This window comes from Ooceraea biroi, chromosome 4, assembly GCF_003672135.1.
Source record: "Ooceraea biroi isolate clonal line C1 chromosome 4, Obir_v5.4, whole genome shotgun sequence".
Taxonomy (NCBI): domain Eukaryota; kingdom Metazoa; phylum Arthropoda; class Insecta; order Hymenoptera; family Formicidae; genus Ooceraea; species Ooceraea biroi.
Genome location: NC_039509.1, coordinates 854,213 through 878,920, shown reverse-complemented (window position 1 = coordinate 878,920; position 24,708 = coordinate 854,213). Strand labels below are relative to the sequence as shown.

The following is a 24,708-nucleotide window of genomic DNA, read 5'->3' as shown; positions in this document are numbered from 1 at the left end:
ATAAACACCGAAACGTATATAAGGTGGCAATATGGCTCAAGATATTCCTGAAACAGCGTTTTGCAGTCTTCTAATAAAGTTATTCTCCGTAAAGTTTTACAGGTATCTGTAATAAATAAATATAACTGCAACTCCAGGGTTTGCACTTGCAACTCCATCTAGCTACCAGCGTACAGTGCTACCAGCGATGAGTAATTGGCTGCATCGAGCCACGATAACGCGGAACGATGCACTTATTGGAGCAGCAACTTCGCAGCTGCAATACCGTATCTGCATTTTGCATCAACTGCATTTTACCTCAACAACGATTTTTTATTTTTGCAATGTTTTGTCCTTTCTTCTAACAATTTAACATTTTTTATAAAATATTTTTTATGTTTCTCACGTTTCTCTCATATATTTATGCATACACGAGGAAATATATTTTACAGTTAAAAGAGACGAGGTAGCAGAATGACTCACGAATATAAAAGTATAATTAAAAGCCTTTCGTTCGCTGAAAATCCGCTTTCACCCGCGCGACGACACACACGAACGCACGTTTGCGTTGCTAGCTCTGCTATTCGACAGGAAACGATCATTCTTGCATCCAATCGTCGTACTTTCTCCGGCCGAAAATTTTCGCAGTTAGTTTCGCACGTTCCGATTCCATCGCTGGAATCTAAACTGGCAGCAACTACTTTTCCTACAACTTATGCAACGGTATATTTTTGTCAAATAAAGCTGTGTGCATAAACAAGCCGGCAAAACCTGGGATATCGAACAAAAAATTTTAGGAGTGATTTGCTAGACCGCAGCTGCAGCAACTGTAGCAGTTGCAGTAACTGCAGCGACTGTAGCGACTGCAGCAACTCGCTGCGACTCGCTCCGGTGCGGTGTAATGACCGGCAAGGCGTCGCATGCAAAAATAAAAACTGAAAAAACGAAAAAAGACGCGCGTCTCGAAGTAACTGTAGTGGAAAATAAATTATCGACTCCCGGAGATTATCGTCTCGAATTCCACACATGACGTGTTCGAGGACGACGCGCCGCGACGGCGCCGCGTCTCGACCGGATTCGCCGGGCGTGAGCACACGGTCGCTCGGATTCGCCGATGGTGTCGACATCCAAGGCGGTATTCGCGGATCGCGCTCCCGTATGCCGTCCCGATGACGCGCTTTAACCCGGTAGTGCCGCCACTCCGGCCGCATTTCTTGGGCGACAATCGAACCGACCGCACGAAGTAATACGCGCAGCGCGCACACACGTCCACCTGAGTTTGACACATCGATCGCGCGAGAGCAGCGAGTGACGGATCAGTTTGTTTTCTCGGTGCCACCGTGACACGGAAATCTGATCGAGTTCCTGATCGTTTCCAATCCTTCAACCCAGCCCCAGTGGAAGGTACATCGACGCTGATCGTTTCAGGGAGGGTGAGTAATCATTCTAGGAGCGCGCGATTTCGCGCTTCGTGCAGCTGCGAGTGCGGGCGTGTACGATTCGCGCGCTCGTTACGTAATCGGTCGGATCGAGGAGGCGGATGCGCGCATAACAGGTGCGAATATCCGCGAATCGCCGCCGGGAAGAACGCACGTCGTCGTCCGCGCCGTCGCTCGACAAAAGCTGCTGCGTAGTCGCGGGGAATCGATTGGAGCGCGCGACGTCGTGTTGACGTCGTCGTCGTCGTCGGCGCGCCGCCCGTCGCTCTATATATTTTCGGGTCGCGCGGATATAGTCGTCTCCCCCACGTTCAAGAGCGTTCCCGGCGAGGCTTTTGCGTCGCGACGCACATACGCGACGTGCTCGGGCTCGCGTCGGATCCCGAATTTCCGCGGAGATGCCGCGGAATGATGTAACGTCGCACCGGTACGCGAAAATCGGAGTCACATGCGCTCGGACGTCCTGGCGTTACGTAACCGGTCTACCAGTCTACCAGCTCGGCTGACTATCGCTTTTCCCGCAGTGCGCCTTATCCGGCCGCCCGATAAGCCGCGGAAAAACCGCGTGCGTAAGTTGCATTTTTGCAAAGCGATGTATATGTATATATAACGCTGCGACAAGATAAGAACTGCGCCTTAGTTTACGCACCGCAAGCGCGCGCCGGATCGGGAGGGCTCGCGCGGAATTTTTCGCGATGACGATAAAACGTTTCGCGCGACAACATATTTGCGGATGACATGCAATTGTTAATAAAAAAAAGATGATGCGGGGAGAGATAAGATAAGTCGCGTGGTAGGAAGTCGTGATGTAAGATTTCGAGACGGCTTAGAGATGACTAAGTGCAATTGCGCGCGAGATACATCGCGGATCACGCTTCGGTGCGGTGCTTCACTGAGCGGCAATCAACTCCGACTTTAGTGGAGGACTTATAAGGAAGAGTGCCAAATTCCTGGAATATCTTGAGCACGCGATTGATAACGATCTCTTAATGCGTAAAGTGGGATTAATCCTTTCATAACACGATGTTATCATGACAAATTACTATTTTGTTTATTGCTCGTCGATCTATATGTAGAGAGGATGAAAAGGAACGTGATTTGATACCGTTTATCAGATTACGTGTATATGATCAAATCGTAATGGCTTTCTGAATTTCTCGGTATTGTTATCGATACGATCCTTGAGAAGCAACAATGCAGATAAATGGAAATATCACAGAAATTTGCACAAAATGATACTATTGATACAGCAAAAAAATTTTATATTTATTAAAATTATTTAATAAACCTTGACGCTTGAACTGATTGCGATTATATATATATTTCAGGCTTCCAAAATCCCTCCCATCTACGGACGTCTAACAACCAGCAACATTTCAGTTGAGGAAGGAGGTGTTCCTAACGTAAGTACTGTCCGAGATGGATCCCGAGGCAAGACCTGGAGACAATAGGATGCCACATCATGGACAAGATAGACGAATCGATTCTGAGGAAAAAATGCGATTTCAGGTATCAAAATCATGCAACCGACAGCAGCATCCGTTATCTGTTACTCGTGGCGTGAGATCGCGGCCACTGGACGAAGGGGCTGCTACCTCGACGAAGGTGGAGACTCTACCTCTGCTAAGCCCGACGATGGAGTCCGAGCTTTTAAAGGAGCCCTGGGTATTCCCACGCACAAAGGCAACCTCGACAAAAGAAGAGGACACATTCTGCACTTGGGAGGAGGACTTTCAGGATCTGAGCGGTTGGTGCATGGACACGTTCCAGGGTCATTTTCATATAGGTGAATCGACTCCGTTTAAACTATCAGGTAAGTATAAAAAAAATAATAAATTTAATTGGAATATAAAAAGGTATACCGTATTGTATAATCAACGGTATTCAACACGGTTCGTCATGTTCCAGGTACGAAATACGAGGGTAACGAGGGCATTTCGACTGTAGAAGAGAAAAAGGTATTGAAGGATTTGAAGAGTACGGTTGACGATGAGAAGTGGGATCTAAGGATGGATAACGTTAAGACGATTGAAGAATCAGGTGACAATCACCTGCTGCTATCTCCGTCGGAACTGGCCAACGAACAAAACGGAAAAGGATATAATACTTATAACGAAGAGAATAACGCGACCAGCTCGTGGTTGATGTCGCCCGAGTCTACAGCTTCTACGAGCACCTCATCGAGCAAGCAACATAATAACGCGGATGTTGGTGCATCGATCCAATCTGAGTATCGTGCAAGAAAGAGCAGCGATTACGCTTGCCCGACACCTTCGCTCGACGCCATTGTGAACCAGCAGGAGATGTGGGACGAGCTTCGTACGATCGAAACCACCGGATCGGACTCGTTTGATTTGTTGTCGTACCTTTGGGAAGTAAGTCGATCGACTACAGACGTTTTATCGTCAGTGAGATCCGTCAGTGATCGGTTTTTCATTTCGGTAAAATTGACTCCCATATTGCAGGACGAGATACGTTCACCGGAGGGCAGCGTTTCCACCGATTCGTCGGCGATACTGAAAGTCAGGCAGCACACGACGACGGCACCGTCATCATCGTCGTCGTCTGCATTCCCGCCTGTGTCCACGAAGGTGAAGACGGAGATCAACGAACCGATGCCGCCGACCCGACGAAGAATGGAAACCCGCGCGTCGTCGACGGTGACCTCGTCCTCGCTGGAAACTCCTATAATATCATCGCGCAGGTCGGAGAGAATCAAAACGATGCCCAGCAGCAATAAAGAAAAGGAGAGGATCATGATCACTAGGACAAAGAGGGAGAAAAGCGGGAGGAAGAGGTATTACGAGAGCGAATCCGAGGAAGACGTCGCTCTGTCGCAGTACAGAGAGGGTCGGGAGAAGAACAACGAGGCCTCACGGAGATCACGGATGAACAAGAAAGCGAAGGAGTCGGAGATGACTGTGAGGGCGATCAAGCTGGAGAGGGACAACAGGATACTGAAGATGAAGGTCGAGGAGCTGGAGAAGCTGGTAACGTCGATGCGCAGCGCATTACTACGATCCGCTTTAAAGAAGGAGTTCTAATACGCGTTACTCAAGATCTAGACGTCCTTCTCGAGCTGCTGCGCGTAATCTATTTATAACTATTTTACACTTTTTCGTTGTTTGCATGCGCCATCCGCGCGCGATGTCCTTTTAACATGCGAGCGTTACGCGGACTTTTAAATTGCTGATTTATTTATCTTGATTGATCTTTACGCGGGATCAACGGCATCCCTAAAAGCTTGATACTTTTTAATATTGTTTTATCGAGAGATATCAATTTGCGATTGCGTCTCCCGCACAAGTATCTAATATCTTTATGCAGATTTAATTGTCCTGAACTAAGGTACTCGCGGACAAGCAATAAACTAATTGTACGCCGCTGCAATGCATAATAAGAATGCAACGTTTGTGGCTTGCTGTATGTTGGTACACGGAGATACTATATATTAAGCAAGAGTTTATTTTGCTATAATGAGAGACACCGGATATAGAATATATCTTAAACACATATACAAATACACATACACAGATATACGCATATACACATATATAAATATATATATATATATATGTATATATATATGTATATATACATTATAAGTTATTTTGTATACATTGGAAAGAGGATACTATATGAGCGACGAGCAGACATACGATTCCAAATGATAATCCAAATGATATCGTTATCGAGAAGATTTTCATTCGAACAAAATCGTATGGTGTATATTTTGTTCAGCCTTGTATTGTACCTGATACGAAAAAAGAGGAAATGATTAAAAAATAAAATACAAAAGCATGCATGTAGAATTCAGTCGCGGTGAGGCGATAATAATGTAATTGGTGATACACAGTTTTCTACTATTACTGGTGTGGACTCGATGATACTGATACGAAATGTAAAAATCAGATCTAATAAAAGCTTTATTTTGAAAGACCAAGCCGTTTTATGCTTCGTTCCACATTGTCACTAAAATGAGGGCCGCAAAAATAGTAAAAAATAGTAAGCAACGATGGTGTCCCATATGATGGTGTCCGCGAATGCGATACAGGTTCCATGCGAAAGTCGCGTCGAAAGTCATGACACGCGAGACATTCACGATAGATCGTTCGTTCGGATATTATTAGACTAGGAACTATTACGGGGGACACAAGCACACCGATACATGAACACGACTAGACTGTACTGTAAGATAATTGCAAAATCGATAGTGACATGACATTGGTGAGACATCGGTGGCAAACAGACCGGGCTAAATATCGTTCTGCCGTGCACGCAACGGCCGTAATTTTATTCGAAGCGTAGACGGGTCAGCGGGACAATTTCTGTCGCTGGCTGCGACACGGGAACACATCTGCAAAAACATCATCGAAGTGTTCTTCCAATGAGGGCGGCTACAGACAGCGGCTGGCGGGCAGAGAAGCTGAGGCCTCTTTCCGCTAATTGAATATCCGGCGTTGCGGAGATCTCAGCGTTGCGTCTCTTTCTTCTCCGTCGCGTACTTCTCTTACAATTAGATGCGCAAATTGTATTCATCGTGATGTGCGTGATGAATCGGCGTAATTAACGACACGTCAGGGATATACAAATTCGACGACGACGCGAGTCCGTGAATCATCCGGCTACACATTCTCATTGGGTATTTGTCGAAGTGATAGAATGACGATGCAACTTCGATTCTCTGTCTTTGATGCAACAAATGTAAACATGTTGCATCAGGTAATCATGTAGAACTAGGGGGCACGTTCTGGCACGTTCAGTTGCCAAGCGCGCAAATAATAATTCTATATCGGATCTTTCAACAAAGCTGTACAAAGCACACAGTCAGCGCGCATATGTATAACAAACTTGGCCTTTCTCCATCAGTCAACTTCGTCTTTAGGAAAGACGCCGAGACATTGATATATTTCAGTTAGTAGAAATCTTAAAATAAAAAATCCTTTATATCGCATTTCCAAATTATTGACATAAAACAAAATATAATTCTTTAAACAAGAAAGAATCAAAATAAACTTTAATTATAACAAATTCAAGATTGAGCTTGAAATACTTGACACAAAAATTTGAAGAATTTTGAGAAAGATAATATTACAGTTCGAATTTCCAAAAAGAAAAAAATCGATTCGCAAGATCAAAGAATCCGCGGTTGAAAGGAAGTATAGTTGACCCTCAGTAGTGTTGCATATCCAATAAAGAGAGGACGCGAACAAAGTGTACAAAGTGTAAAGTGCCAAATGAATATTGTAAGCGATACTTGAGCGTTCTCATCGGGGTCGGAATATCGCCTCAACAGAATCAACTGGTGCATATTTCAATGCGACCGGCCGTGTGTGCGTGCATCGATTGCCCGCATTGCTTTCTGCACCCGCATACCGTTAGGCCTATTAGTCCCTAGCACGCTATTATTATCCAGAACCGCCATCATGCTGCAGTATTCGACTCTGCTTTACGAATCGGAGCACAAATGAATCACGTCTTCGTGCCGAGAGTTAGAAAAATGAAGAGAAGCGGCTTTAAGCTTCACCGTTGAATCACGACTTCGCTCCCACTTTTCCTCACCTTATTTATCATTCCCCATTATGTTCCCCATCGTATTTATCAGTTCACACCGTCTGGAAAACTTCCCGATTTTTCTCACGAACCGTGAGCTCTTCCGCGCGGCTTTCATGGACCGCGCATTTTGAAAACCCGTCCCGGCAGCGCGCGAAGCGACTGATAAGACTGCGCGCGCAGAGCGGCCGTTCCCCGTCGACTGATAGCTCAGTACGATGGTAACAGGTGGTTCGCCGCGATTGGTCGAGCGGCGGCGATTGAAGTGCCTCGCGGCGCCAGCACGTGCAGCCGCCCGGTCGCACATTCACGCGGAGGACGTCGTAGCGCGTGCATCCGCTTGACGGTACCCTGTGAACGTCGCTTCTCCGTTCGCCAGATCCGGTTCGGCGCTGACGACGAGTTCGCGCCATTCGAAAAGATCGATAACACGCACGCGTGCGTGCGTGCGTGCGTGCGTGAGTGCGTGCGTGCATGCGTGCGTGCGAGCGTGCATACATGCGTGCGTGCATGCGTGCGCGTTTGCGAAATACCAGTCGCGATTGGTGCGGCTTCGGCTCGTAGCTCGTAGGTGCGCGGGTGTTGGCTATCGATCCCGCTTGTCCCGCTTTCCTCGCGCGTTCATTGGCGCCTACGGTCGCCGCCACTGCCGCCCGGTGCATCGTACGGTACGGGCCGCGAGTACGACTACTTGACTCCGCTCGCGATCGGTGTAGTGTGCTGTGCCTTATTACAACGAACGAACGAACCAGTTGCACCACCCTGTGATTTTCCATCGGGTGGCGAGTCCGTCGGCGAGCGAGAGAGATTTTCTTTTTTGATCTACTCTGATCTGATCTGGTGAGTAACCGCACGCGCGCGATCTTTTCCTGCTCCCCCTCCTTTTCCTGTTCCTTTTTTTATTTTTCTTAATATCCCCGTTCTGCGCGGTACCAAGCTGGTACCGCTACTCGACGGCCGCGGCGGCGCGCGGCAACCGACGACGACAACGACGACGATGACGATGATGGCAGTGCGGCTACGGTGCACGTGCACGCGCCGTGCCGGCACTCCGTTCCATCTGGTGCGCTCCAATTGCATCGACCGGATTTATCGTCGCGCGCGTGGGTCACTGCGATGAGCGAATGCTGCAGCCACTCGAGAAATTGCGCGACGTGCTCCCGGGAGATTTTCAGACGCCGATCCATCTGGCGAGTGATGTAGCGCGCATGGAATGTGGAACCTACTCAGCGATTGATGGAGCTCACCGGATGAGTCTCTTTCTCTCTGTGGGATCTTGAGAACTGTTTTACTCGCGATCGAAGGGGGATTGCGATTTTCTCGACGGTAGAATTGGGTAAAAGTGCCCGTTACTTTCAACGTTCGGAGGATCTTCAGACTCGCGCGGTTCTCCATCCGCGATGCGCCGAGTTCCAGTCGCGCATACTGACGGTGAAACGGAGCTCTCTTTCACCGTGCCCTTAGTCTTTTTTTTCGTAGTCTCGATAAAACTCATTAAACTAAGTGAAACCGGTATCTACGCTCTTTTCGGCTTTTACGGTGTACGCGATAAGCCCACTTCACGTGCTCGTCGTTATTACGCAAATTGCGCGTATGATAACACGCGAAGTAGCATCCTTGTTCACCAATTCACGCGGGTATCTTTTCTTCTTTTCTTGAATTAACAGTTCTGATTAATATCGATTGCGCGGAACTGGTCGCGAGTCGAAAGGTCGCTCGAGTCACAATATCGTGGAAATGGCATTCGCACGAAACAGTATTTTATCAAAAACAAGCAAAAAAACAAAGAAAGGAAATGATAAGAAAATATGGAAAATATATCGCGAGATAAAACGCATGCAAAAATTGTGCAGACTAAAAAAGGAGACTGGAAAAATCGCGCTCGAATGCGAATATCGAGAGCCGCTTATCAGCGGATCTTCCGGTTTATTCATGAAAGTGATATTGTATTGATACGTTCGGAAATGAATATTTTTTAAGAATAACTTCGATAGCAATAACGTAACGCGACATGCGATATACACGGTGACACGAATATTAAGTATAGAATTGTTACGTTATTATTATGAATGGTGCGATACCATATTGTGCAGAAGTAAGCTCACTATTTTATCATTGCGATATAAAAGTACGAGATAACGATGATTTCTATCGTTTCATTGATAAATGTAATTTATTTGACAATAATTCTCCGAATAACTTTCGAATAATTCGCGCATTCGAAGGAAGAGTAGAATAACTGTATTTACGTCGTTTAGCATCGTAGAATAATTAGCAATTTGGTATATATAACTGTTTGGTGTATATAACTGTTTCGTCTCTGATATTTCATTTACGCACGTTAACGATGCTGGATCAATAACTGTATTCTGCAATTATCCTTGCGATCATATTCCGCAGCACGATCGCGGCGCATTTGCAACGTGCGTCTAATCCTTGCGGCAATAATGCAATTTCCAATACATAAGTTTTTCTATAATAAAGTTACTTGAGTTTTTGTTTCTCTCATGTGTGAAGCTTTTTATAAAAGAAAGTTGAGGAAAAATTGAGGAAAAATTTTATGAAGAGAAAACTATGGCGGAGATAAAAGAGATCAGATTTGAGAAAAAGAAATTTATGTCGCATATATGTATATATGGCAGTCAATTCTTTTTTCTGACGATGAATGAGATTGTTCAGAATTTTCAGCATATTCGAAATAGTTTTCTCTGCTGCGATTTTTAAACATTTGTATTTATACATGTGGAAAGCAATTCAATTGAACTTTATTTGTTGTGCTCTTGGACACTTTTCAATTAATATATCCGGTTATTACCTACAAATTATTAGTAATACCTGACATTAATATAAGATCTCAGAAATATTAATTGTAGCCATTCATACATGCTTGAAAAATTCTACGTCATTTTTAGTTTTTACGTTTTATATAAAAAGATATAAGTTTTATATAAGATTATATAGAATATTATCTATAGACGCAAAAAAAACGAGGAATCATAATTTAATCATAATTTAATATCTTTAGTATTGCACTCTTTTCCGCCATTCAACTGCAGATATAAAATTTAGATATAAAAAGTTTTAACGTCCTCCCTTTTCTCGCGTTTCAGTCGTCTGCAATCGTCTGCGTTATCGCGCAGCAATCGTAACATCCTCCGCCTCTCTCCCGTGGATGGTACACTTAGCCCGTAAAGACAGGTCCATTGAACTCGTTAGAAGCTCGCGCCGCGACCTGTGATGCAGTCGTGCATCATCTCGTAATATAGGACAAAAGGCATTAAACGCAAAACCGGCCGCGGCAGATAATGCCGCGCATGATACCGCACGCGGCACTCAGGTCACGGATGTGCACGTGCATATATTACTAATATACATATATATATATATATATATATATAAGTCGCGCTTGTTTCTATCAATATCCCTACGTACTGATCAGCATCCAACGTCCGGCTAGATCTTTTAATGATGCTTACATAAACCTAGCGTGCGTGTATTATCGCACGTGCGGCTTATACGTTCTTTGCATTCTGGCTAGATATTTTCTTTCCTCTCCTTGTCCTATTTATATATTCCAAAAAACACGACATTGCTCTTATCTCTTACGTCTCCTCATCTGATGCTGGCTGAATCACTGGCTGAATTTATTTTTCTCCATTTTTCCACAAATGGAAAGATTGTATTTTAATCCCGGGAGACACCGAAAGTGAAAGAGAGTGTATAATAAAATTGAATAATGCGCTTGTATCCGTAACAACGGTATAATCGAGGAGAGAGATTGTGGTGCTAAATATAAAGTGATAGATGGAAAATGTAAAACGATAGATTTGCGGATTTCTTTCTCCGTGCATCTATTTTTCCACGTTCAGGTGATAAATACGAACAATGTTCGTAATAGCGAATAATATCAATTTACCCGTTATTTCTGAAACGTTTTTCGCTTTTAGATGCCAACGGTTCTGTGAAATCATCGAAGGATGCTGGACGCTCGTGGCGACAGCATGTCGGCGCTTTAATTTTCTTCGTCCTTCATGGGCAAGTGTACCATGTTCTTCTGACCGACGACGTCTTATCCTACCGGAAAGCTAAGGGAAACGAAATATCATGGCATTCTACGACGTGGGAACGGGCGACCTCAGGGAACTGTGGGAGTCCTATTTGTCTGAGCCGGTGAGTGCACCATCTTCATGCAAATCCTTTTCTATTCTACGAAAAAATAAAAAAAGACATACGATTAAGTAAAAAATTTGGTACAAACGTCGAATAAATTTTGTTGCAACGAGGAACATGCGGTCCATCGAAATTTGACTTTACGAGCGTCACCCGGTATATGTATGCCTCCGCTACATCTCACTGACAATCGCGAACCTCTTACTCCTGTAACACGTATAGAAAGTGCTTGTCTGCGATCGCAAACGAAAGGAAGCTTGTACTGCGTCGTAGGGACGCCTACGTCCTTTCGAGGACCGCACGTCCGCAATCCTCCGCACTGTTCTAGCATTCAAATATGCGTGTCAGATCCAGACGGATAACCAACGGCCCGTAATACCGCCACCATATTACTAGCGCATTAAAATGTGTCTCTGGACTATGAATATCGTCATCTGTCATGTGTCATCTAAGCGAGTAACATCCGGTAGAAATAGAGGAATAAGGTTGCAGTTTGCAAAAGGTATCTATTTTACGACGCCATTCCCGGGATGGCTATTCCACAAGTTTTATAATCCTCTTTTTATGTCGAACACGACAAATACTTGCACACGCGTGCATTTATCAAATTTATCGACTAAGTGTCATTGAAAAATGCATTCCCGCTTCTTGCACGTTTCTTGATAACAAGTGTGACGTTCGATATTGAAACGCCATATATTCGCCACTTTTTAATATTCAATATATGGTAAACAGTTGAAATACTATTAAAATTGTAACCGGACAACGAAATTAAAATGGATTAAAATAAATTTCAATTCGACATCAAAATTAACTTTTGTCATTTCTGGTTAGAACTGCTGTCTTTTTAATTTACTTGACATATTTGGTTCAGGTAGCAAACGCACGACAGTCTCTGAACATTGAATAATAATTATCATGTGCCCGCATATGCATCTAACGCGTTACCATTTGTCATCGCACTCGTAACCACATCGACCGACTTTTTTGCAATTTGCGCTAATTAAGCTCGAAATAACGAGGAAACAACCGACGAATTTACATGATAGCATAGTAGCACAAACGTCAAGATGTTTCGTAACATTCATAATTCTTCCATCGGTATCGGGCCGCGTCTGTTCCACGTGGCCCTCGCCTATCCATCCACCGTCCTGCAAAACGCGACGGAAACCATTTTTCAGCGGCCGTTGCGTGATCGTGACGGTAACAATGCTTTCGCATATGCGCTTTTCATTAGCCGCAACGTGCGTCCTTACCTTCGATTATTAGCGCGCAAAATGGGACGTCGTGCCTTCGACCCCTTCGCGCCGGGGTCTCTCTCTTAATTTTCTCTCGTTGCACACGGTGCAATACGGATTGTCGACAATTCAATTCCTCGTTCGCGAGATTACACCACGATTATCATCCGAGAAAGAGAGAGAGAGGAACGACATTTCTCGCTTAATAAATATCAATTCGCGTAATGCGTTTCGCGCGGGCGCCAAGTCATATGCAGTCGTTGCATTTTACGCTCCGCGCCGGACGTGTGCTTATTATTAGTTATTGTTCCTCTTATCGCCCGCCCGTCGTTTCACGTGTTCGCCAAGTAATTCCGCGGGTCCCCGCGGTGGTGACGGAACTAACCGGTATTTTTATCATTCGCCGCAAGAAGGTCGCCGGTGTCCAATCGATCATGTCGATTAAATAGATTCAATCGCCGATCGTGGTAAATACAATCGTCCCGGAGGCGCGAGTTAATTTCGCAGGCTCGCTGATCGCGTCGCGCGTGATGGATTCCTTTTTTTGCGAAGGACTTCCTTGCGCAACAGCGCCGGCAATTATTATTTTGCAGTTTGCGTTCTTCGATATTACGTGTATGCGAGTACACGTGTGCGTATCGTCACAGTTCGGTTACTCTCCACAAACACCAACCGAAGAATCATCGGTGCTCGAAAACAATTTTTTTATGTATAATGAATATGAATTTTTCACGAGGATACACTTTCGAAGCATCAAGTAACATTTTTTTTCTCACATTTTGAGCTGAATGACATTTCATTTTTTAATGGAATTATCATTCAAGAAGTCCCCAAGGTCGCTATCTTTCAAAAGCCGATTGTGATATTTCACACTCGGTATTAATGCGTCTTTAAGATAAAATTGTTTTGCTCAACAGATTCGTGAAATAGACGAGTGACGATGACGATAAACTCCGGATGGAAATGACGTTGGATTTCATAGCATTTTTGGCTCGCGTGTTAATTCCTGAATGTGCAATTCATATACAAGCGAAATAATTTCTCGTTTTTATGTATAGTCTCGTTAAGTAGATAATCAGACTTCTGCTTACTAATTACTACTTATCGATTCGCGACTAATCTTATCGCATATGCATCGCGGACCTGCTTTCTATGCGACCTACAGGTTGGCCCAACAACCCAGGCGGGATATTGCCAAGCATGTTTGTTATTTAGTTCATTGAGTAATAATGCCGCTTCGTTACATTCTTATTATCTACAAGAAACACTCTGCTTATGTAATCGGAGACTTGTTTGAAAATAAGAGATTCGAGTTGTAATCGAGTATGTAATCGAACGTATGCATTATTATGTCAGACCAATTAATATAACAGAGTATCATATGCTTGATATTCTGAATTTATTACGTGTGTCTAGATTTTCCGACGAGATTCAATGTCAATTTAAATTACTCATGTTTGAGCAATTAAAATCGATTTTGTTGAAATTTTCAACCACGCGTCTGTTATATTTTCATAATAATAAGTCATTAATATGCATCGAGATTCGGCAGTCCGATTATGGAGCCTGAATGCTCTGTGATAGATATTGAAAAAGCGAATCGATGTGTGTATGACAATGCTGTCCCATCATATTTGGGAGTCAGTACCCTTCATCGAGAACTACATCACGGTGGACAATTCATCGGGCACGCAAATAATAAAATATAATACGTCTAACTAATAAAACTTATTCGTTGTTGCTTAACGCCAACGTTCGAAGTTTGCGGAGGAAAATCAACGGCGCTATGAAAATATCGTGAGATTAATCAGATATCATTACGTGGAAACGAGCGATAATTGAACAGTCGCGATGCGCCAAACGCGGATTCTGGAAACAGCTGGTGAACAGGAGAATCGAACGTGACGCAAAATTTTCCTTTACAGAATGAACGGACGTACATAAAATACTTCGCTTTTTCGCTGGGTACGAGGAAACACAGCTGCAATTAATTCGCTATGTTTCGTTACGTTGTAGAACCACTTGTCCCGATAAGCATTATTATCAATTATTGGCATCGTGTGTCGTTGCAGTTTTTCAAAGGCTCATTAATTTTAATTCCTTTTATTTACGAAAGTCTTGAATCCTCGTCGTCCAACATTTATTAATCGCTTGTTATGACCGTTCTATTTACGTTTATTCTATTATAAAATTTATATGCTCAACGCGTTGATAATAATTGCTCAAGGAAATCGAGTTTTAGTTGAGGGAATCTAATCCGAGTCGACTTTGATATTGTCGAATATGTAGGGCAAGCAAGGGAACCTCGTGATTCGCAGCGCCCGTAATTGTGTCTAGGCGCGACCGTGTCGCGTTCTTTTTTTTTATCGTGGGCGATATAAAGCAATTTTCCTCGCTCGTTCGTCGTGCTTGCGCAGGTGCCACTGACGCAAGCGTTGATAGCAAGTCCTCGCGTTACACACTCGAGTATTGTGTCGAATTGAGGTAATACCTTTCGGCCGTTCGCGCGAATGCGCAGGCTTAAAAAAAAGAAGACGCTGTCGTTCATTTGAAATTATTAATAAATACATATTGACAGTGACGATGAAAGCGAGTGCGTCCTGCGAGAATGTAATATCGCAAATGGATCGGCAAATATTGCGAAAGCGTGTATTTTGGAATGCTCAGAGACGATCGTCACGCTCTGATAAGAAAGTTTTTCCTCGAAATCGCTAATGTTCCAAATAAATAAAGGTGAAATCTCGGGTGTTCCCGCTTTTCATTCGTAAATCACATGGCATTAGCGTTTTATCATCAGGTCGATTATTTTCCTAACACATCATTAGCGCAAAGATTGAATACACGAGTCCGCCCCGGTAAAAAAGCTTTTATTCCAATCTACCGCCTCCGAAGGTAGGAGAAGCACGATGAGCGCGTTAGGAAAATGCCGCGGAAGTAATTTTCCCGGTGTAGCGTAAGTATCGATTGTCTCTGACACGTGCGCCGCGCGAGGAAACTTCGCTGGCGACATATTGTTACCATAAACAAATAGTATTATATTTCGTACCGAAACAGGAAGTATCCCGATACCGTAATTACATCCCTCCGTCATTTTCATCGACCCACGCCGTTATTTTATCAAACCGCTGATTCGACCTCAATTGGGGCATGGAATGACAAGTCATCAAAAGCATATCCAAGACAAACACGAAACGTGATCTTCAAATTTTGGTCGAATAAACAATAGCTAATGCAATCTCGCGAAGGAATAGAGATTATTACTTTGAGCATAACGATGAATTATTGTGTGACCGTTGCCTTGAGAGGAGTCTCCTGCAACCACACCGTTCATTTATCAAAATGACGTGGAATAGCCGTCGATTACGTATCTAATCTAATTAGAGTGAGAAGATAAATACAATCATGGAATTACGGCAGAACACCCACAATAACCACTGTGGCTCATGTCTCTATGAAAAACGTTGTGGCTGGCTGGCTTCGGGCTCAAAACCGGAAATACAAATGTGTCGAGCTCACAAGCGGAAACATAGGCGAAAACAGTGACACACGGTACAATAGTGATAATGATGATAAAGCTCTACATAACACCGCATGCTGTTGTATTAGAATGAATAAACCTGAAAATATGAGCGTTCCAACGTGAGAATTATTTAAGGACGAATTTGAATCCGCTCCTTGAATACCAATGGATTCCTTGTTCAACTGGAGATACAAATATCTTATGTTTCATGTACATTTATTGCTCGTGCATCTCAACAGTCGCACATGGAATTTCCTTTTGTGCCGAGGAACATTCTTGACCTGTGCTCTCAAGGATCTTTCATGAATCATGTGGAAAGCAGGAAATAACAGAAAGCGATACAGATGACTCACGCGCGTTCTGTACAACTAACTGACAACTAGCTGATGCTGATGCGGTACACGCGAGTATCTTTCCTCTCGGAAATAGCAAGCGCGTCATTAGAGCCGGCAGCCTCCCGTTCGCCATTCGTCGAGATTCGCCGCCGTTCGCCATCCCGACTTTCTATCTCAAACAAACACGCCGAAATAGAATTCCGCTAGACGAGCTTTCCGCGCGGGCGAGCGGAACTCGCCCGGGCTCTCTTCCTCGGTTCGTGACATCGTCACCGGGAGTTCTCGAGGAAAAAAAAGAAGAGGGGTAAAAAAAGACGCCAATTACCGGCGATCGTTCATTTTCTAGCGGCGCATTTCCTTATCGTTCGCGGCACGGCGATTCCGAACGGCCGTGGCACGAAAATAATTATTGTTTTTCCCGGCTTCCCGGTTTTACTTGCACGCTTCGCTTCCCCGTTCTTCGTTACGCCGCTTGCTGCTTGACCCGCCGACGGAGGAAGCGACGAGGGAATCCGCGACGAGTTCATCGTAGCGTAACCCTTCGACGTCCATGTCAAATCCTCCGGCAGGCTCGGCGCTCGAGACGTGAAAGTACCCGGTTGCAAAAGCTCATTTTTCCGAAGGCTCCTTCGTGCTCCGTCACGCCGCTGCAACGGGACGGAGATCGCTTTTTCCCCGGCTCGATCCCTGAAAACGTTGATCGAATCAGGCGGCCGGATCTGACGATCGAATCGCCGATCTCCGACACCTCAGATCCGTGTCGCGCGATTGTGAGTAACGAGCATCCTCCTGACGAAGCCTTGGCCGTAATATTTTCACCGGTCTTACCGGAATAACGAAGGAAGAACTTTATCGACTTTGCAGTGAGCTGCAAAAGTGATTATCATACTTGGCATCAAGTAATAACTCGACGGTGCACGGCGGTAATTCAATAAACGTAGATGAATGGTCGATGCGTTCGATCGCTCGGCTGAATTCCTCGCGCGGATCGATCGACTGCGGCTGCGATTATTCCACTGAGGATAAATAAAAATTGAGCGATCCGCACAGGATGCGATCGTTGCGCATTCTTACCGTTTCTGGCGTATAGCCTGTTCGCATAACACCGTTAGGTGCGGGATTCCACCTTTGTACATGCGTAACCGTAAACTTTTCTTCCGCGCACGCTTGCACGCGCGAAACCATTCTCTCTGTATGAGCATGCATTAGAAGCATGCACATAATACACGTGGTGTGCGCTGCACCGCAAGCGCACGACGAGATTTCCTGTTGAAAAAAACACATCTTATATATAAAATTACAGGTTTCAATTAATTAAGGAAATATTTCCGAAAGAGGACCACTTAACGTATCTTGTTTGTAACAACGCGATAAGCAAAATTAATGGTAAACTGAATATTTAAGAAAGCAAGAAGTTGAGGAAGTAAAAGGAAAAGAATCTCATCATTCTAATTTCGCCGAAATGGTCATTTTTTCATCATTTACAAATGTAGAGATAATTATTACAAAATTAAATAGATAAAAAACATAAACGCATAGCTGATGAGAATATATAAAAACATAATTTGACATGGCTGCTATTACAACGTTCGCACAACTTCGATAAGTGATTGCGTCATGCGATTCGGAGATGAGAAATGCAGTTTGGCAAGTTCGCCGCTTTCGATCAAATGCTTCGTCCTTCAGGAATAGGAATGCGAACCGGTATCGCGGTTTTGCATTAAGCTGTCAGTAGAATCAGAATATCCGCGAGAAAGTTGTATGTATGATACCACCTCATGCACCTGCAAATATAATAATTTTGCAATTATCGCACCCAACGTTCATCCACTGTATTACAGTTGTCAAAAGCGGCCGCGAGTCAGCCAGTTGTACACGGCATGTCAATCTCGCGGTGGCTACCGACCGGGAGGAAACCGTTATTGTCATTATCGTGGCGACTGGAGGCTCGTGGACAAACACAAAAATTTGCACGTGCCACTCGTCGCGGTTATCTGTTAAGTGCGATAGTCAGAAGAGAACGTTTCGCAGAAGAGATGAAGGATCGATCTTTCTGCAAGTATCTTTCCGCCGATGGTTGTACAATCGGTGATATAATAAGGAAGAAATTCCCCCGACCTTAAATAATTCATCGTGATTACGATCGCGTGTTCATCGCAGTCGCTTTCGTCTGGAACGATGGACAGATGCTCGTTTATCCGCTTCATTATCAGCGATTGGTCGGCGAGATTTCAACGGGAGATCGCAGATAACGTTCGCACCAAGATCGAATAATATTGACTCAAGGAGGGGTGCTGCTGATTACACGCGTGAATTTAAGAGCCTTCTCAGGAACTGCCTCATCGAAGCCTCGAAACGTCCCTATTGTTGCGCAATACAAAAGCGGAATTATTTGCGTAATGATTATCAGTTGGCTAATCGATTATTCCATTGTCTTGCTAACACGACTGAACACAGTATTCGCATAAAGTCGTAGGACAACCGTATCGATCCGATCGCGTCTAGTATCTCGTCCATTTCCGATTAGCGATTCGCTGAGGCCACGCAGCGGCAGGCGGACTCTGTTCCAAGCCGCTTGTCTTGAAAATTTAATATCGAGAGACTTCAGAAATCCATTTAGTCCCGCCGTCCGTTATCGGCCATCGTCAGCAGCTACTATCGGAGGAAGAGATAAAAGCGCCGTGATTACTCGCAGGCCCTCGGCTGATTGGAAGCTCAGTCCGTACATATGCTTCTCCCCGTGGAATCTCTGAACACTCGCGCTGCTCAAACGCGGTTTTACAAAGACGAGAATCTACGTAAATTACTGTCGACGATGAGAGAAGGTATTTCTCGAATCTTGTTATTTTATTTGAATTAATCGATCGCGAGTAGTACGCCAGACTTTTATAACGGTCTACACTCTTTCCTGAATTCTGACGTTCTCTTTACGAAGACTGATGAACTCGAGCTGTTCACTTTGGGTGCAGTTATATTCCGGCACAGTTGTCGATTTCATCTATGTAGGTCTGCTCGATGCCGTCGTCGTTATTTAAGGCGGTGACACTCCATCGGCTTTCCGCTACTTCAAGCGGACTCACATCTGCATGCATTGAATTGGACCCGCGACTGGTAACACGACTGGCGTTATCAGAGACTATCCTTGAAGACGTACAGGTTTCGGTATAGGCTCTACAAAAGATACGCGCTAATGAATGTTAATGCGCGAGATTCTCGGAGCCACCTCAAACATCGTGAACTTCTGAAGAAGAGGTCGGGACTCTTAAAGCGAAACTATTTACAGTCTTTTTACATGGAAAGTAACGAGTTTTTCATCCTATTTAAGCAAGAGGAATAAAAGAGAACCGCCGGAAGCGCTTGATATTTAATTCGAGGTAATTTAATTAACACTTGGTGTTGGTCTCCTCGTGTGGGTTCATCATTAGGTTCGCTAGCGGGTCTCAACTGGTCTTAGGAGGCTTAGCGAACCCACTCTTACCTAAATCCGGCGCTCATCTCAACGAGTTTCTCATATAACCGGTGACGCAAGTGGTCGCCAGGCGCGGTCTTTTTCCTCGTCTCGGCGCGTGTTTTATCGGGTGTGTTAAACAGACACGAACGGTTCGCCCGCAGGTACACGACGGTGATAAACGCGAAAACGGTGGCCCGGGCGAGTCGGCCGCACTTAATAAGTTGCGCGCACGTAACCGGTTTTCTCGATGATAAGCCATGCTCTTATCAGCTACTGCGTCCGCCATCGCGCACCGTGCCCGGCTTCTCCCGTCTTCTTGCGTCGCCTTCCCATGTCGCCGCTTTTTTTTCGAAATCCCCCGCGGACCCGACCTCCTCGTCTGACTTCGTTTGACCTAATTGATAACGGCGTGGCCTTTCACGACGCCGATTACCTCAACTTTATCTTGGCATTGTCTACACACGCGCGGCTGCAACGTGTATACGACTTGACTTCGACATGCTGCTGCGTGTCGTTTCGATCAAAATAATCTTAATCACTCTGCGAGTACAACGTGAATGATCCAGTCGGCAGGTGTTTTCGATCCTTTTGGTGAAATTCGATAAAATTCCAGTTTTCACGCGGAAGTGGGATATCCCGCAAGATTACCAGTTACATTATCGACACGATGCATAGCCGTTGCAGCCGGATTTCGTAGCGCTTTACCAACGTATCTCCGCGCCTTCTTCCGCGTCTTATTTATCGGAAAGCGTAGATTTATTACACTGTAACTTCCAATTATCCCAGTAATTAATCGAAATTGCCCCACGTTAATTTTAGCGTCATAGAGTACAATTACCGATACGTTTGTTTGGCAGGACGAGAGGGAAGCAATGATTTCTAAATTACTGTATTCTTTCCTCCCGTTTTCTTTTGTCTGAGAATTACGATAATCCGTTCGCGCTTATCGAACGACAGTGCAATAAATATTGAATGAAAGGCTAAGGAAAAAATCGAGAACTTCTGACTCAGATGACTCATAACTCGGCCAAAGTTCCTCGCTTGCGTCGAAAGTGCGCAAGAAGATTCTGATGTGAACAGAGAATGAAAAGAGAGAAAGAGAGAGAGAGATTTGATTCGAACATGGAATACTATGTTAAGTACTACATTGCAATTATGAACGATTATGAGCCGATTAATTTGCATCCTTGACATAAATATGCAATAATGAACTATTGATCTGAGTGTTTTACGCGATTAATCGCTGATTATGTTAACACGAAAGCGCTTCAACTCCGAGACTGTAAACTCACGAGCAATTGCACGGATCTACAAAAAGTTTCGCTGAAATGACGAGCGTTTCAAAACGTTTCATGAGTCACTGTGTGCTCGGAATCGCAAATGTATTCCAAATTACTTTACGTAATGTGTATTCAACGATTGCTTTCAGGAATCATGGTCGGTTAAAAAAGATTGTCAGGCATCGCACGAGTTCACGAGGATACCAATCGGTTTCAGAGCTCATTCACCACAAGATACGATTGATTCAAGCATTATCAAAAATTGCTAATTTCATTTTGCCTCGTACGTGTCCGCCTTGTCGTACTTCTGTTAGGACTCACAACAGCGGTAATCGAAATTGGCTTGCGATTAGGCCTTTTGACTCTATCAGGAGTATTGTATCGTTCAATAGCCATTCGTTGCATTTATTGGCCTCTCGGATTTGAATATTAATCGATGGAGTGATATATCTCGAGGCCACAGAGGTACCGAGGGAACAAGCACTCGATTCGTTATCGTCGGGTTATCATCGTTGATTGCTCCATTCCTGGACACGGTAGCAGAATGCAATAAATTTACCGATATTTTATCATCTTTTTTGTAGTTATAACTTGTAGTTCTTAACACGGTTAATGAAATTTCCTTTATCACGTAATATTACTTGTAACTGACGGTTTCAACTGCAAAAGGATTTCTTGATATCGCGAGATATTGACAATCTGATATTCCAGGAGAAAGTGTATCATATTGTATAACATAAACAAATTTATATTAATTAACGTCAAGGTTTACATCCTTCCTGTCTTGAGAATATACCATATGCTCGCTCTGGTAAGCATCGCGTTTCTTCGCAAGTCGAACAAGCAGAGCAACCTTGATGTCGACGTAATGAGCAAGCAGCTAAATATTTTTTTTTGTACTACTCACATGAGAATATCTTTCATCTCGGCTGCGTATAAAGTTTTTTAGTCCCTATCGTGTGTAACCCACCGGGTGGAACTACCTGTTGATCCCGGATCATGGACGGCACGATCTGACGGGCAAATTATTGTCCGTATTCGTCGAGTACGAAAGGAGGACGGCGCGTAAATAATTTCGAGACGTACATGAGAACTCGTCCGAATTCCTGAGAACGGCCGTAAATACGGCTTACTTAAGCGCCAAATATTGCTTCACGAAGGAAAGCACTCGGCTTATTCATCGACTTCAGGCGCGTCAATAATTACGCGCGCGCGCTCGATTCCCTGTATCCTTCAACAACCATCAATCAGGAGAACAATACGAAGTAGACTCGAGTACGTTTCGAATTGGAAGTCACATCATAATTTCAGTTTTTGCTACTCGGGATTAATTAAATTGAAATGCCGATGACTGTATGTAGATACATTCACCGACGAATTTGCATAGGCGACAGTGGTTTGTGCTTACTACATGTTAGAATTTAATTAAAGAACATTTCTCAGAACGAGATATCAACTGACGCATCATCGAGATCGTTGGAATTCGATTGACGTAAATTATTTGTTCGTCGGAGTGCGGAGCTTTTCAAAAATAAACGGCTCAGCGTTGCTCGAGTCCCGCTTCGAGATCGTTCGCGCAGCCGAGCGTTCCGACGAGGTTTTCTCGAGTTTCTCGACTTTCCTGAGAAGGTTCACGGCTACGGTAATGCCTGTTAAGAAGGGATCTGGTTTTGAAACGGGTTGTATGGCCGTAAGCTCCGGTCGAGGAGAAAGAGAGAGACCTGTCGTCGTCGTCGCTCGTCCTCGTGCCACGGTGGGGAGTAGACGAAGTGACGGGATGGAACTCGAGGACGTTCACCTTTTTTCGTGACTTCGACGAGATCGGTACGCCGCCGCTGAAATAGTGGAAGGTTGACCTATTCATCTGTGAAGACGTTCGCAACTTCGTTTGGCTATTATCGCGAATAAGATGAGCAGATTTTTTTACACGTAGAACGAAAGAAATTACGCCGTGATGTATCAGAAAGTAAAATTAACCGATTTAAAAGCACGTTATTAATTCAATATAAGTCCCTCATTAATTATGTAATAACAATTAACCGTACGTAACAATCGCCTGATTGAATGGAATACCTTATTAGTCGATATGTAAAACAACTACATAAATATAACGTAAGGCGCTACGCGTGATAATAATCGCAGCTTTAATAAATAAACATTTCTAGAATAACATAATAATGAGGAGCCAACGTTCACTTTGCAAAGCGGAAGATAAATACCCCCGTGATGATCTCCAGACGGCGTTTATCGACTGACCGTCACCTGAAACAATCTCTTTCACGGAACAATCAACGCAAGTTCGCTCGTGATAATTAATAATTCGCGCGACAATGAGATCGATCAACGCTGGACGTCTGAATCGAGAATCTCGAGAACGATCGTATCGTCGGGAATTTCCATCGTCACGAGATGGAAGGGTGTAATCTTGTCACATATAACGGATGATTTCCCTCGATACGCACCGGAGAAATATTTGCGCTCGCCCCGCCACGAACCTATTGATATTCCGCACCGGCCAGCATTCGGACGATCGCATTAGCGTAATTAGATATTCGGCCCGAACGTTGACCCTCCACGGTGGCTTTGTGCTGGAGGCATGAATTTCAGCCTGTCCGGACTCCCTGGCGTAAGCGATTTTTATTTTACGATTGCGAGGCAAATCGAGTTATGCGATGCGGAGTCGCGCACGAACGCCGTACGAATATTCACGTCACGTTTTTTACGGTCGTGTTTTCAGCCTTGGAGACTTTGACTTATTGCGGACCGTTTTGTCACGATTTATTAGAAATTCACAATTTTTTTCTTTTTTTTATGAACATGTACACGCTGATATCAATCGTGATGGGCATCGTTGGTTTGACTTCCTCTTTATTACGTAATTTTACAACTCCGGCGTAATCGTAAAGTTATCGCGTTTAACGTTGGCTTGCGCTTGGCGTTATCAGCTATATAATAAAAAATCGTGCGAGGATTATCACCCGAGGACAATTCGGGAAGAGGCAATTAAACGTGCGCTCACAAGCACGATTCTCCTACTGTTTCCCGTCGGAGTTCGTGCGGATCAGAAGCCGCATGTGCTTAAGCGACCTGGAAGCGATCCGGGATTTTATTTCGCGGCGTTATGTGCGCGCGACCCGCTCTTTTACGATCCCAGTATCTTCTCATTCATATGTATCGCAGCTTTTGAAACACCGCGCAAACATGCCACTGCAATTCTCTCCGGTGCATTAACCACGAATGCATCTCCGTCCGTATGCATCCTCGACGCACAATTGCTTTTCGACCCGTGCATCAGAGCGAGCTTAACGTTGAATCGACAAGTGGAAAGGTCAGTGCTGTTAATACTCGACTATGACTTGTCGGTCGCGCGGCCTTATCATTGATCTCTTCGCGCATTTGAGAATCGCTCGATCGCGAGTAACATATATAACGGAATTCGGGAAGATCGCGTTCACGGTTACCAGTTAACGTGCACGTGCAATTCCGAACTGATCAAAAGACGTTTCGCTTCTCCCTAGAGACGCCTATTCAATTCTCGTCCCCGTAAAAAACGCAGGAAAGCGCAGTCAAAGTCACGCCTCCCATTGTTGCGATTATTTATTAGATTTCGCAGCATTAACGACGGCTGTAATTGCGCGCGTGAGAGGGCGAGGAAGAGAGAGGAAAGAGATGATAAAAGGGCGCGTAACGATGGTCATGCTTGAGAAAATGAGCAATCGCATCGAGACAGCCGCGAGTCGGCC

The 24,708-nt window shown here is 44.5% G+C and overlaps 2 protein-coding genes and 1 long non-coding RNA gene across 4 annotated transcripts in view; 2 read left to right on the top strand and 1 right to left on the bottom strand.

Annotated features, from left to right (window-relative positions):
• The first annotated feature begins 1,418 nt into the window (after positions 1–1,418).
• Positions 1,419–5,355, top strand: LOC105283612 (transcription factor VBP). The gene is made up of 5 exons (XM_020033072.2): positions 1,419–1,987; positions 2,747–2,821; positions 2,928–3,231; positions 3,327–3,793; positions 3,884–5,355. The coding sequence occupies exons 3-5, from the start codon at positions 3,054–3,056 to the stop codon at positions 4,460–4,462; spliced, it is 1,224 nt and encodes a 407-aa protein (XP_019888631.1). The 5' UTR covers positions 1,419–1,987; positions 2,747–2,821; positions 2,928–3,053; the 3' UTR covers positions 4,463–5,355.
• LOC109611262 lies at positions 5,327–7,194 on the bottom strand. The gene is made up of 2 exons (XR_002193599.1): positions 6,981–7,194; positions 5,327–5,922 (listed from the first exon to the last, which is right to left on the bottom strand). It is a non-coding gene; the product is annotated as an uncharacterized LOC109611262 (long non-coding RNA).
• A 108-nt stretch (positions 7,195–7,302) lies between these two features.
• The window catches only part of LOC105283613 (cyclic AMP response element-binding protein A), a 26,267-nt gene continuing 8,861 nt past the window's right edge, over positions 7,303–24,708 (top strand). For both annotated transcript variants that reach the window (XM_011346513.3, XM_026968726.1), the window contains exons 1-2: positions 7,303–7,811; positions 10,919–11,141. In XM_011346513.3, coding sequence (XP_011344815.2) covers positions 11,076–11,141 — 66 coding nt within the window. In that variant the 5' untranslated portion in view covers positions 7,303–7,811; positions 10,919–11,075. The remainder of the gene's footprint in view (positions 7,812–10,918; positions 11,142–24,708) is intronic.

Coding starts and splice junctions, on each gene's coding strand:
- LOC105283612 (XM_020033072.2), top strand. CDS start 3,054: ATGGAGTCCGAGCTTTTAAAGGAGCCCTGGGTATTCCCACGCACAAAG. Junction 3,232..3,326: donor GACTCCGTTTAAACTATCAG/GTAAGTATAAAA, acceptor GTCATGTTCCAG/GTACGAAATACGAGGGTAAC. Junction 3,794..3,883: donor TGTTGTCGTACCTTTGGGAA/GTAAGTCGATCG, acceptor CCCATATTGCAG/GACGAGATACGTTCACCGGA.